At 63.5% G+C, this 12371-nt stretch overlaps 1 protein-coding gene across 1 annotated transcript; it reads left to right on the top strand.

Annotated features, from left to right (window-relative positions):
- Window positions 1-1751: 1751 nt before the first annotated feature.
- Window positions 1752-4926, top strand: C2H2orf68 (chromosome 2 C2orf68 homolog). The gene is made up of 4 exons (XM_065400116.1): window positions 1752-1867; window positions 2666-2781; window positions 3579-3724; window positions 4804-4926. The coding sequence occupies exons 1-4, from the start codon at window positions 1752-1754 to the stop codon at window positions 4924-4926; spliced, it is 501 nt and encodes a 166-aa protein (XP_065256188.1).
- The last annotated feature ends 7445 nt before the right edge of the window (window positions 4927-12371 follow it).

The raw sequence follows: 12371 nt of genomic DNA, 5'->3' as shown, positions 1-12371 counted from the left end.
TTGCCCTGCCCCCAGCGTCTGATCCCTGCAACCCTGGCATGTCTCCTAAAGCCCCAGCTCCTGGAGTCCAGTGACGGGGTGAGGATCTGGGCTCTCGTGGGAAGCACGTTGGTTTCTAGACCGTGTGTGTGGGGAGAAAAGCCGGAAAACGTGAATCCCGAGGCCTGACAAGCCGCAAGGCCACGGAGACCAACTGCAGCAGTTACTGATTTTAAAATCTCATGATTGTTAAGCCAAGCTCATGATTTATGAAGGCCTGAAATTGCCAACACAGCAATAGGCATTGCAGCCATGTCGGCCCCAGGAGATTAGAGAGATGAGGTGGGGGAGGCAATATCTTTTATTGGACCAACTTCTGTGACAGAGACAAGTTTTCAAGCTACACCAAGCTCTTCTGCAGGGCTGGGAAAGGCACTTCCAGCGTCACAGCTAAATACAAGGTGGAACCGATTCTTTAGCATAAGCAGTTAACACCTTGTGACGCTCTGAGTTGGTTTCCCAGACCTGAAGAAGAGCTCCCTGTGGCTCAAAAGCTTGTATCTCTCACCAGCAGAAGCTGGTCCAATAAAACATATTACCTTGTCTCTCAAATCTATTATTGTTTAGCATTGGCATTACATTCACACCCAGAGGCTTTGACTTAGGCCTGATCTACACTAGAAAATTAAATTGGTTTAACTACTTCGCTCAAGGGTGTGAAAAATCCACACATTCCCCCCCTCCCCCCAAATGGCGTAGTTAAGCCAACCTAACCCCCAGTGTAGACAGCACTAGGTGGACGGAAGAATTCTTCTGGGGACCTAACTGCTGCCCCGTGGGGAGGTGACTAACGGGAGAACCCCTGCTGTGGGGTGGGTAGTGTCTACACTGAAGTGCTACAGTTGAGTGTAGACAAGCTCTGAGACGAAGTTGCCTTTATGCAGGGGTGGCCATAGCCTCCCAATTCCGCGGGTGCGCTATGTCCGCCCCACACGCACCCTGGCGCAGCGGCTCTGTGCTGCAGGGCTGGGCCCGGCCCCCCGCTTTGCAATCTGGCGCACAGGGTGGCAGTGCCACTGATGGAGGGGCAGCCAGGCCAAATCTGAGGGAGCGGGGTCAGAGCACCACTGAGGGTTGGCGCTCTTGATTTCTGGGGGTGCAACTGAACCTATGAGCCCCCGGGCTAAAGGCAGCCCTGCCGTGACATAACCTCCCTCTGCACAGATACAATATCCAACGCGGACCGCCTGGCGCACGGCTCTGCCCTGTGGCTTCTCACCCTAGGGTGTCAAACGCTCCCACCTCATTTGGCGCTGGTGTGCCAGTGACGGGGGCAGTGCAAAGGTGACTCAGAAGTGGGGGGCACTGCGCAGAGCTCGGTGTGGGGGTGCGAGGCACGGGGCGGGGGGTGAATGCACAGGTACAGGGTGGTGTTGGGTTGTAGGGGGCATGGGGGGGACACAGGGATGGGGATGAGGGTGAATGGTCTCTGCTCCAGGGGGGTGCAGGTGCCTGCCCCTGGTAGGAGGCGGCCCTAGGGAGACGCGGAGGGCTGGTCCCGGGGTGGGAGGCGCCGGACCGGGGACTGGGGCCGGGAGGCTGATCCCGGTCTGGAGGGGCTGGCCCCGGGGACGGGGGGGCCTGACCAGGTGCGGGGGAGCCGGGGTCTGAGTCAGTCTCTCGCGGCTCCCCGCGCTCGGCCGGGCGGGGCCGGGGGCGGGTCTCAGGGCCCCGGCGCCGCCGCTCTCCGGCGCTGGGCGAGGCGGGGGCCGATGGACGCGGGGCCGGAGGCGGAGCGGGGCCCGGCCTGGGGCGGCTGCCGGCCGGGGGGGCGGCTCGACATGAGCCACGGCTTCGTGCGGCACATCCGGCGGAACCAGATCGCCAGGTACCGGCCCGGACCTCCGGGACCGGACCCTGCCCCCCGACCTCCCCGGGACCGGACCCCGGATCTCGGGACCGAACCCTAACCCCCCAGGACCGGACCCCGGATCTCCCGGCACCGGAACCTGGCCCGGACCCCGCCCCCTTGGATCTCCAAGTGCCGGATCCTGGGCGCGGACACCCCCCCAAGTACCTGACCCCGTCCCGGGGCTGGGACTCCTGGTCCTTGCCCCCAGGGAACCCCCGCCCACATGAGCGCTCCCAGCCCTGCAGACCCCCCCCCCCCCCCCAGACAGCAAGGGTTGGGGGAGCTGGACCCTCACTGGGTGCAGGGCTGGGAGACCCCGGCTGCGGGGGCTGGTATTCAACCCCCTCCCAGGTCACGCCTGCCCCCACCCTGGCACATTTCGGGTCAAGGGCATGGCATCTATGTACCAGCCCTGCCAGTTCTCTGTTCAGCCGTGGAGCCTCGGGGGCTGGGTGGGAACGGGACCCCAAGCACTAATGCGAACAGCAAGCAGGACGCCTCTCTCCAGCTGGGCGAAAAGGGTAGGTGCCTATCCCCCATCCCCCTCTGCAGATAACCTGTAAGGGGGGGGCACTGGAGAACAGGGTAAGATGGGGCAGGTAACACCCCCCCCCCCACAGCACCAGCTCCTCACCCTGCCACAAAGCCTATGCAAACACGCCCCACGTGCACCCCCCTAGGTGTGGCAAATCAATGGCATCTCCGGGCAGGCCTGTCCCGGCTCCCAGCCCCATACCCAGCTGCAGCCCCAGGCCTCACTCTCCTCCCCATCAGGGACGACTATGACCGGGAGATGAAGCAGGCCAAGGAGAAGGTGAAGAAGAGGCACACGCCGACCCCGCCCCGGCCCAGGAAACCCGACCAGCAGGTGTACCACCCCTGCCGGAGAAGTGAGCACAGCTGGCGCCCTGCTTTCTGTGCTCCCACTGGGGAGCGGATGGGGCATGTGTACAGCAGAGTGGGGGCGCCTCCCCCTCAGCCCTCATTGGGGGGGGCTGCCCAGGCGTTGTTAGCTCCTGTGCTGATCCAAGTAATTGAGTTTGGTGGGGGCGAGTCCAGGATCCCCCCAGCACCGTGTCTGCACCTTTGGTGCGACGGGCGCCAGTTCCAAGGGGCGGCTGACCGACCAGCCAGGTTTGGGCCGTGGCCAGGCTGAGGGATCAGATGGGGACAGGCCTGGCATGCCCAGCCCTTTCCTTGGTCACTGGCAGCGCCACAGAGCAGGGGTTTAACCATGCGGTCCCTTCGCCCGGAGCCCTGGGTCCAAATCTCAGTGACGGTCGCCCGCAGGACCTGGCTCTGGGCCTCCTAACTGGTGCCCATCCCAGTCCAAAGATGATCACGATTGGCCACTTCTGCTTAGCAGGATTCTGAGGGGCTGCGGGTCGGGATTCAGGGGCACTGGCAGAGCTGGTGGGGAGCCCAGGGCTGAGTTAGCAGGGGGCTGCGGGTCGGGATTGAGGGGCAGCAGCAGGGCTGTGGGGTGGGGATCCCAGGGCTGAGCTAGCAGGGGGCTGCGGGTCGGGATTGAGGGGCATTAGGTCAACGCCCCTTAAATCTGACGGATTCCTGGTGCCAGGTTCAAGGACTCCATTTCCAGACTGCTGCGTCCATGCCCTGTTTTCTCTGGGTGGGTGCAGGCACCACCTGGCCACACTCCCCTCATCGGCTCCCTTATGCTCCCCAGGTCGAGCTGACCCAGCCTGCGGCCTGGAGTACGAGGGGTCTAGCGAGAGCAGCTCCAGCACCGAGCCAGACCCCCGCGGCACAGAGCTCTTCTGCCTAGAGTATGAGGCCGACAGCGGCGAGGTCACCTCGGTCATTGTACACCAGGTATGTGCCTGGCAAACCAGGCAGGGGGTGGCAGGAGAACAGGGCGGCAGGGAGGGGATCTCCTGGCAGGAGAGGGTGGGAGCTAGTAGGGAGCGCTCTCCCCCTGGGTCAGTGCTGACCCCAATGACTGAGCTAGGTGTTAGGGGCCTGGGCTGCAGGGAGCAGGGCAGGGGCTCAGCTCAGGGAAGAGGGTTATGGGGTGCAGCAGGGGGCGCCGTGCTGCAGGGGGTGGAGCAGGGGGCACTGTGCTGTGGGGAGCAGGGCGAGGGCTCAACAGGGGGCGCTGTGTTGTGAGGACTGGAGCGGAGGGTGCTGTGCTGTGGGGAGAGGGGTGGGGGGCTCAGCAGGGGGGTGGAGTGGGGTGGGCTGTACTGTGGGGAGTCGGGTGTAGGATTTGGCAGGGGGCGCCGTGTTGTGGGGACTGGAGCGGAAGGTGCCGTGCTGTGGGGCTTGGCAGGGGGCGCCGTGTTGTGGGTAGCAGGGTGGGGGGCTTAGCAGGAGGAGCCGTGCTACAGGGAGTGGAGCAGGGGGCGCCGTGGTTTGGGGAGTGGGACAGGGGACTTGGCAGCGGGCTCTGTGCTGTGGGGAGTGGAGCAGGGGGCACGTGGTGTGGGGAGTGGGGGGCTCGGCAGGGGGCGCTGTGGTTTGGGGAGTGGGGCAGTTGCTTGACGGGGCCCCGTGATGCGGAGAGCAGGGTAGGGGGCTCAGCAGGGGGTGCTGTCACTCCTAGTGTTCTGTGTGGTCCCTCCATCCCGTTGGTGTCTCTCGCCCTCTCCCCTTGCTCCCCCGTCTGTCCGGGGGCAGAGGGCACCTCCACATGCCAGCTGCCGGCCCAGCAGCCCTCCCCTTCTACAGACAGGAGCCAGGGCCCACAGACCCCATGGCAGAGGCTGCAGCCGGCGCAGAGTGACGGGATTGTCCGGCTGGGGCATGCTGGGGCCCTAGCACATGCTGCCTGGGGCGGTGCAGGGAGCTAGCGCTCAGCTGCTCGCTCCGCCAGGAGGGAGGGCTGGGCACATGCGGGAGCTGGGTGGCAGGAGTTTCCGGAGCTGATGTGGGCCCTGCCCCTCTCACTGCAGGACGACAGCCCTGAGGAGGTAACGGAGAAGGTCTGTGCCCGGAGCCCGCTGGAGCCGCCCCTGCGTGAGGCCCTGAGGCAGCGGGTGCAGGAGGAGCTGCGGAAGCGGCGGGCAAAGCGCTGAGGCCTGTGGTGGCCGTGCTGGGTGGGGAGCTGGGCGCAGAGGGGGAGCTGCGACACCCTGGCTGGGGGTGTTGGAGGCTGTGGCCCCAGGGAGCGAGAACCCGGCTGCCCCAAGCTCCCACAGACTTGCTGAACGGGTTTGTTCCCTGCCGCTCCCAGCCACCCCCAGCAGCCAGGGCCCAGCGCTGGTGCCCCCAGAAGGAGCTGGCTGCTAGGTAGGGATCCTGAGCGGGGCGGCCTGGGGGTCCTGGGAACTGGGGCAGATGAAGCCCTGGGCACAGCCTGGCGGGGAGGAGTCTTGCCCAGCCTGGTAATGCCTGGAGGGTGCACCGGTGCTGACAGGCCCCATGAAGCCACTCTGCCCCCATGGTCCTCCAGCCTCCCCTCCCCTCAGGGTCCGCCCACCCCCAGCCTCCCATCCCCCTAGGGTCTCCCTGCCCCCATTCCCCCTGGCTTCCCCATCAACCTGCCCCCTGACTTCCATGCCCCCAGGGTCTCCCATCCCCATTCCCCCAACTCCCACCTCCTGGGGTCCCCTATCCTCCATTCTATGGGTGGCTGAGCTGCTCCCTGTTCTGGCTCAGTTCCCACGGGGGGCTCACACCCAGGCAGACTGTCTTGTTTAAGGGAGCTCTGTGGCTGGTTGAAGGTGCCAGGCTGTTGGCCAGCACACAGCACGGGACCTGGCAGCTGGGGCGGTGGCCAGAGGGCACCGGGATTGGGCTGGTCCCTGAGAGGTTCCCATGGGCCCCATACTCCCACCCAGGCAGGAATGTGCCACTGAGCCCTTTAGGGGACGCCCTGTGTCCTGGGTGGGGGAACCGGCCGAACCCCATTGGATCTGCCCTACACGCATGGTGGAACCGCCCCCTCGGCGCCGGGCTGCGTCAGGCATCTCGGCTCTAAGTGCCTGTTGGCCCCGGGGCGCTGGAGAAATGAATGAGCCCCGTGCTCCAGTGCCATGGCCAGCCAGGCCTGCCCCAGGGAGCTCTCGGCACCAGGACCGCAGGGCCCTGTGCTCGCGGCACCAATAAACGTCCTGACAAAACAGAACCGGGCTGTGTAGTAACAAGCATTCCTGTGCGACCCCTGCCTGGATGGGGATCGCTGGGGCCGCGCCCTGGGGGTGTTCTAGCCCCTGACCCCCTTTGTCTCCCGGGCTTTAGAACTGGGGAGGGCGCGGTCCTCGACTCATCCTCACCCCTCCCCTGAAATGGACGAGTCTTATCAGCCTGGCCCAGGTCACCCAGCAGAGCTAGGAATGGGCCCCGCTCCCCTGAGCGCCAGCCTGGTGCCCTCGTCGCTACGCAGTGCTGACCCCTGGCGTGTGATTTCATCTGACTGCTGCCACGGCCCCGGCGAGCGCTGCACACGCCAGCAGCTCTTCCTTCCCCCCGGGATCTGGAGAGGCAGTTCGGCTGCTGTTCCGCCCCCTGAGTTGGTGGGGAAACTGAGGCGCAATGAGCAGAAATGACTCGGGCCAGCTCAGGCAGCCGGTCAGCAGCAGAGCTGGGAACGGAACCCAGGAGTCCAGCTTCCCTGTCCTGAGCACTGAGCAGGAGGCAGTTCTTGTGCTGCCCAGTCCCCCCGGTGTTAGGTCGCCTCTCCACCAGGCCCCCCCCTTGGAGGACAGCTCGCCCCCTGCACTCACTCCCACACCCATCGGCCACCTCCCCCGAGGGCAGAGAGGTGGGGCCGCCTGAGGGAGGGTATAATTCCCACTAGGGCCTGCTCTGGGGCAGGGCGACTCATCCGCTTCTCTGGCACGTCGGGTGTGGGGGGCAGTGATCAGTTTTCGCTGAGCCCAGAACTCGCATGAGCCTGAAGGAGAAGATTCTTGCCCCCAAGGCAGGTTGGTAGATGGGCCTGCATGGAGAGTTGTTCCCTTTAAATGGAGCAAAACCCTCCCATGTGCACGTCTCTGTTTGAACCAGGTTCTAGCAGTGGATTGGGAACTGGTTCAAGCTGACATGCGATCAGTGTGTCCTCACGGGGGCGACGCTGGTTTCACTAAACTGGCACAAATCGCGGGCGGGGGGCTGCCTTTTCATTGTGTGGCGTCCCAGGCACTGCCACAATCCAGATACTCAGACAATCCCGCAAACCTTTCTGTGCCTGGGTCACTTTCAGACCCTGCTCATGTCTAGCTACGCACAGAACGACCCTGCCACTGAGCTCAAAGCGCTTGCAATGGGCACCATGGCTATCCCCATTTTACCAAAGAGGAAACTGAGGCACAGGAGGGGAAAGCCCAAGGCAAAGCCCAGCAAACCCGTGGTCTAACCACTAGCCACATGGCTTTCCTGAAATTAAAGGGAAGAGAATAGTCACCTTTCCTGCAATGGGATTGGACCATGCAGCCATTTGCACACAATGGTTGCATGGCCAAATACTTGTCCTTCTGTCACGTTCTTGCAGTGATGGGGGTCTGCGGGGTGGTGGGAGCTCTGGGAGGCACACCGGTTTCACACAGAAAGGTGGTCTTCGGGTGTCTGTTTACCATTCAGAGTTTACAGCCGCAGTGTCCGAGCCGGACCCCGCCCGCTGGATGTATTTCTGCGGCCTGCGTGGCACGTTCAAATCCTGCGGCATCTCGGTCTTCATTTGAACCGCAAAGGGAATGTCCAGCCAGTGGGGTAGTGAAGAAACCCCTGAAAACGTGCCCTGTGAGATAGCATTGCCTACCTGAGTCTGCAGAGAGCCTGAAGCAAGGGCTCGGAGAGCTGCCAATGCTGCACTGAGCCCAGTGTTGACTCCAAAGACCGTTGATGGCACTTTCAGTGTCTGTGTTCGGTGTCCTATTGCGGATCCTTCAAGCAGCTGGACGGGGGGGCACTCCCGGGTGGCAACGGCTGACGGGAAGAACGGGGAAAATGCACTGTGCTAAGGGAGCGGGGGAGAGAAACGGGGCAGGGCTGGCCTCCAGGGAAGCAGAGGCTCCTATCAGGCCATGCTGGATGCGACAAGAAGGGTCTAGGAGTTGCTACCTGCAGGCCACGTTCTCCCCCATCTCTGTGCAGCTCCCTTTGGCGTCGGCAGCGGCTCCAAGGGGGCCAGGGTGTCCCAGGGCCATGGCCAGGCCATGGAACGTGGCATCCAACCGTGTCCACCAAACGAGCTTGTCAGCCGAGGTTTGTAACAAGCCTGCGCCCGTCGCTGCCCCCAAACGCTGCTGTGAATCCAGGGCTCTAGACCGTTGCCGAGCGCACGGTGCGTAACCAACTGGGGCCTAGGGGATCCGGGCTCGTTCTGGCGCCGGTCGTCCCGGAGCAGGCAGGGGTTCTCTCGGATGGGTTTGGAGATGGGTTATTTGCCTGATATCCCCTGTGCCTGCGGGCGCGTGGCAAGCTGTGGGAAGGACCCAGCTGTCCTAGGCTCTCTTACCCATGAGAAGCACTCTCCTGTTTCACAGCCCTGGAGCCACAAGGCCTCTAGCCACAGCTCGGGTCCAGGGGGAGTGACCCCCCCCCCTCTAGGCAGCCCATCTCAGCCCTGCTTGGGGGGATGCCCTCTAGGGAGCGGAGGGGATTCAGCCCATGGCCTTCCTGCTGGGACTAGCAAGGAGGGGTGACACCTGCCCTGCTACGACCTGCACCGAGTCCCCTCAGGCTCCCTTTACACAGCAGCCACCCAACGGGCAGCATGGGACAGATTCGAACCCAAGGGTGAGGGGATCTGAGTGTAGGGCAGAGCATGACACCCACCGCTGGGAATCTGCAGCACCTGCCAGCCAGGGATCCCCAGCCACTGCATGCAGGAGCGACCTGGCTGCACAGGGCAGTGTCCTCTCCTCCAGGCTACAGCTGGGGAAACTGAGGCACGGAGTGGGGAAGTGGTGTGTTGAAGGTCACATAGTCAGTGGCAGCGATGGGGCTAAAGCCCAGGAGCCCTGAGTCCCAGCCCTTTTGCTCCAGCCCACCAACACACTGACTCCTGGAGCTGCTTTGAGCTGGGACCTGATGAATTCCCATTTCGCTCCCCCCATACTCACCCAGTCTGCTGTCAGCAGCGTCCCCGCCCAGCTGCCCTGCTCCTCGCGGCTCTCGTTCACCCCGCTACCCTGGCAGCAGCACGGCCCAGAAACCTACAGCCAGTGGGGAACGGGCCCTGGGTTGTCAGATCCATAGTCTCCCATCCCAGGGCCTGCGGCCACCAGGGTAAGAGTGATTTTGGGAATAACCAGGGGACTTGTTTATAATCTCCCAGGCTTGGCTCTGGTGTATCTCCAGAGCCGAGATTAGCCCCCTTCCCGCTGGTTGGGATGTTGGGGCTCCAAGGGTGATGTGGGGAACCGACAATGCAGTCGTGGCTGCTGGCTTGGAGGCAGTGGCAGATTAGTCACTGGGCCAATGGGGCCCGTGCCCAGGGACCCTGGCCAATTGGGGGAGACAAAAAAATGGGCAATCCCATGCCCCGACTCACTCCGCCTGCCCACCCAGCGCTCCTGCCGGGGAGCAGGGGAAGCCCCCACATCCCAACCTCATTTCCCTGGCAGGAGAATGTGGGGGAGGGGACCCCACTTGCTTTGGTCCAGGGCCCCACAAAAGCTTAACCCGCCTCTGCTTGGAGGCCTGGGGTCAGCGCTGGCAGGGTCCTGGAGGGCAGAGAGGGTGAGTCGCAGGCTGCAGGCTTCTCCAGACCTAGGGAAGGCCCGAAAGCAACCGGTGCCCCCCTGACACCCATAGGATTGTGGCTGAAGAGGGATTGTGTGGTGGGGGATGGGGCCTGATCCACTCCCTCATCATCTGGTTTCCATGGCTGGCAGGATGGGGCAAGGCCCCTGACCCCAGCACTTGGCAGGGAGAGGCGTCACTGCCGGCGTGGCCAGAAGATCTCGCCCACACGGAGCTGGTGGCACGGGGCAGCACTGAGGTTGGGTGGATCATTTCCAGCCTCTCCTGGAGGCGGAAAGCTTCTGGGCTAGACATGCCAAACCTGCGGAAAAAACGCAGAAATTGGGCTTGGTTTTGGCTTAATTGGCTTGTGAGTTGCTTGTTGGCTAGTTTGGAGCTTGTAACAGTTGCTTCTTTTGTTTTATTAGCTCCCAGCAAAGGGGGGGGGCAAGCAGGGTCAAGGGGGGGAGAGAGTCAGGGGTGCACAGCAGGCCCCAGACTGCACGCCGGGGGGATCTAGTCACATGGAGTGTTGGGGTTCTTAGGGATTGGCTTGCTTTGGCCTTGTCTTGATGGGACTAGCTTGATTTTGGGCTTATTGTGAAAGTCGAGGTGCTTAGTTACTGCGGGAAAGTTGGCAACTGTGTTCTGGGCTGATCCACTGCCAGGCTGTTTGTCTGGGGATGGTTGGATCCATTGGGGCGGAGGGGAGCCAGCAGCCAGCGGGGTGTTAAGGATGGTGCACAATGCGAACAGGGCACCCCAGAGTGCATGGCAGGGCCAGGGGCACCAGCCCTGTGCAGCTCCCACCCGCTCCGTGGTAATATCTGCTCCTACTTTTCCTGAATCTGCGTGGGATACGAACACCCCCCTGGCTGCAGCCCAGGCTCCTGACCTCAGACCCCCTAAGGCCTGGACTCAGCCTAGAGCCAGGATTTGGACCCTGAGCTGGGACCCCTAATTCAGGACTTGGACCCGTGGCAGGACCCCCAGTATTGTGCCCCCCCCCCGACCTGTGCCGAGGACAGGACTCGAACCTGCAACACAGGAATTCCCGAGGGAGGGGAAACATTGACTCCCCCTCCCCATCTCAGAGATGGGTCAGTCCAGCCTGACCCCCCCCCCATCATTCAAACGTCAAACCCCGCCCCTTCTCAGGGATCCCTGTCCGTCGTAGAAGCCCCGCCGCGTCCGATAGAGCTCCGCCCCAGCCCCCTCCGCTCTATTGTCCCGGCTGCGGTCGCTTCGCGCTGCATGGCGGGAGTTGTAGTCCTGCACTGGGATGGCTCGGAAACGACAGCTCCCGTCGGGCCTTGCGCGCCGCGGTCAGCTGCGCGGGGGCGGGGCCGGCCTGGCCCGTTAAAGGTCCGTGTGGAGCCGGCAACCCTGGCGCGCTGGGGCCGGGACGGGAGGCTGTGGCGGGGAGCGGGTAAGAGACCCCCCCCATCGGTGGGAACGCGCCCGGCCCCCTTCCCCCCCAGACCCGGATCTGCCCCCAGAGACCCGGGTCCCTCCACACATCTGGGTCCGCCCCCCCCCCCCCCACTGGCCCCGGGTTTGTGAGCTCGCGAGCGAGGGTGGTGCGGGCTCCCGTCTGTCCGACCTCGCTCCGGGGGCACTGGGTGGGCGCGGGCGCTGCAAGACCCTGGGTGGAGAAGCCGGGACCCACCCCGCCGCCCCAGAGCTGGCAGCGCTGCAGGGTCCCTGCTGCACCAGCCCCGGGAACCCGGCAGCGGGGGGCCGGGGCCGGCTTTGCTGGAATGACGCGGGAAACCCGGGGGGATCCAGCGCTGGCGGCGGCCCGGAGGTGCGGGATGAATGAAATGTTGCTGTCCCTGTCCCGAGCCCAGCCCGTAACCCTGATACTTGGCTGGGACGCGAAGCCTTGGGGTGTGTGGCCCCACCCCAGGGGCTGCCAGGGCCTGTCTTGTCAGGTAAATCGCCGTCCCCTCGTGGCAGCCGATCGGAAAGCGGCCAGGCACTGGCTGGGCCCTGGAAGCTGAATTCCAATTTCACTGCTAGGCTAGGCGGGGTCCCTCCAGGCCAGGGGGATGGGGAGAGGGAGGCCTTGTCTCTGCACCCCCTGCTATGGGGAGAGCTTTGTTCTCCAAGGCTGCCTAGCCAGCCCAAGTCCCATGCAAGGAAGGAGTGAGTGCCAGAAAGTCTGTGTCCTTGAGCCCCTGGATCAGTGCATGGGGAGGGTGCTAAGCAACAGGGCCAGGGATGGCCGCTAAGCTGGGCCCTTGGCTTTGAATCCAGCAGCATGAAGGAGAAGCGAATGTCCTGCTTCCTTGGTTGGAAGTGCACAAGGAGCTGGAAAGAGAAGGGGGGTGTGGGGTGCCTGTAGCTTTGAGGTGGGGGTGTGGCTTAGTGGCAGTGGGACTGTGTCAGCGGGAGGGGGGGTGTTGTATCAGTATGTGGTAATGCAGCTGTAACACAAAGCGGGGGAGCACCCAGGAGCTGGCTGCCCAGGGGCACAGGAGAAGGGTGGGCTGGAAGAATCTGCAGCTGCCCTATGCCCAAGAGGGTCTCCCTGCCCTGATGGAAGCATGGTCAGGAAGAACTGCCTGCTGCCATCCTGTGACACTTGCCATATGTCCCAGCATTGACATGCATTGTGCCCTGGCTGCAAGGTCAGGGGTAAGTGGGGGAGGGCTTTGTAGTGCTACCAGGGATTTGGTGGGAGAGCAGAGGAGGTGTGTACATTGGCTAGAGCCAGGGGGTGGGCCTAGGGACTCCTGGGTCGGTGGGTGGGATGATGGACACCTGCTGTCCAAGGGATGTGGCTGTTAAAGAGGAAAACAGTCCCAAACTGAGGGGCTCCAAGGTAGTG

Source organism: Emys orbicularis, chromosome 2 (genome assembly GCF_028017835.1).
Source record: "Emys orbicularis isolate rEmyOrb1 chromosome 2, rEmyOrb1.hap1, whole genome shotgun sequence".
NCBI lineage: Eukaryota > Metazoa > Chordata > Testudines > Emydidae > Emys > Emys orbicularis.
The sequence above is the reverse complement of the archived record's forward strand: the minus strand, read 5'-3'. Positions and strand labels throughout refer to the sequence as shown.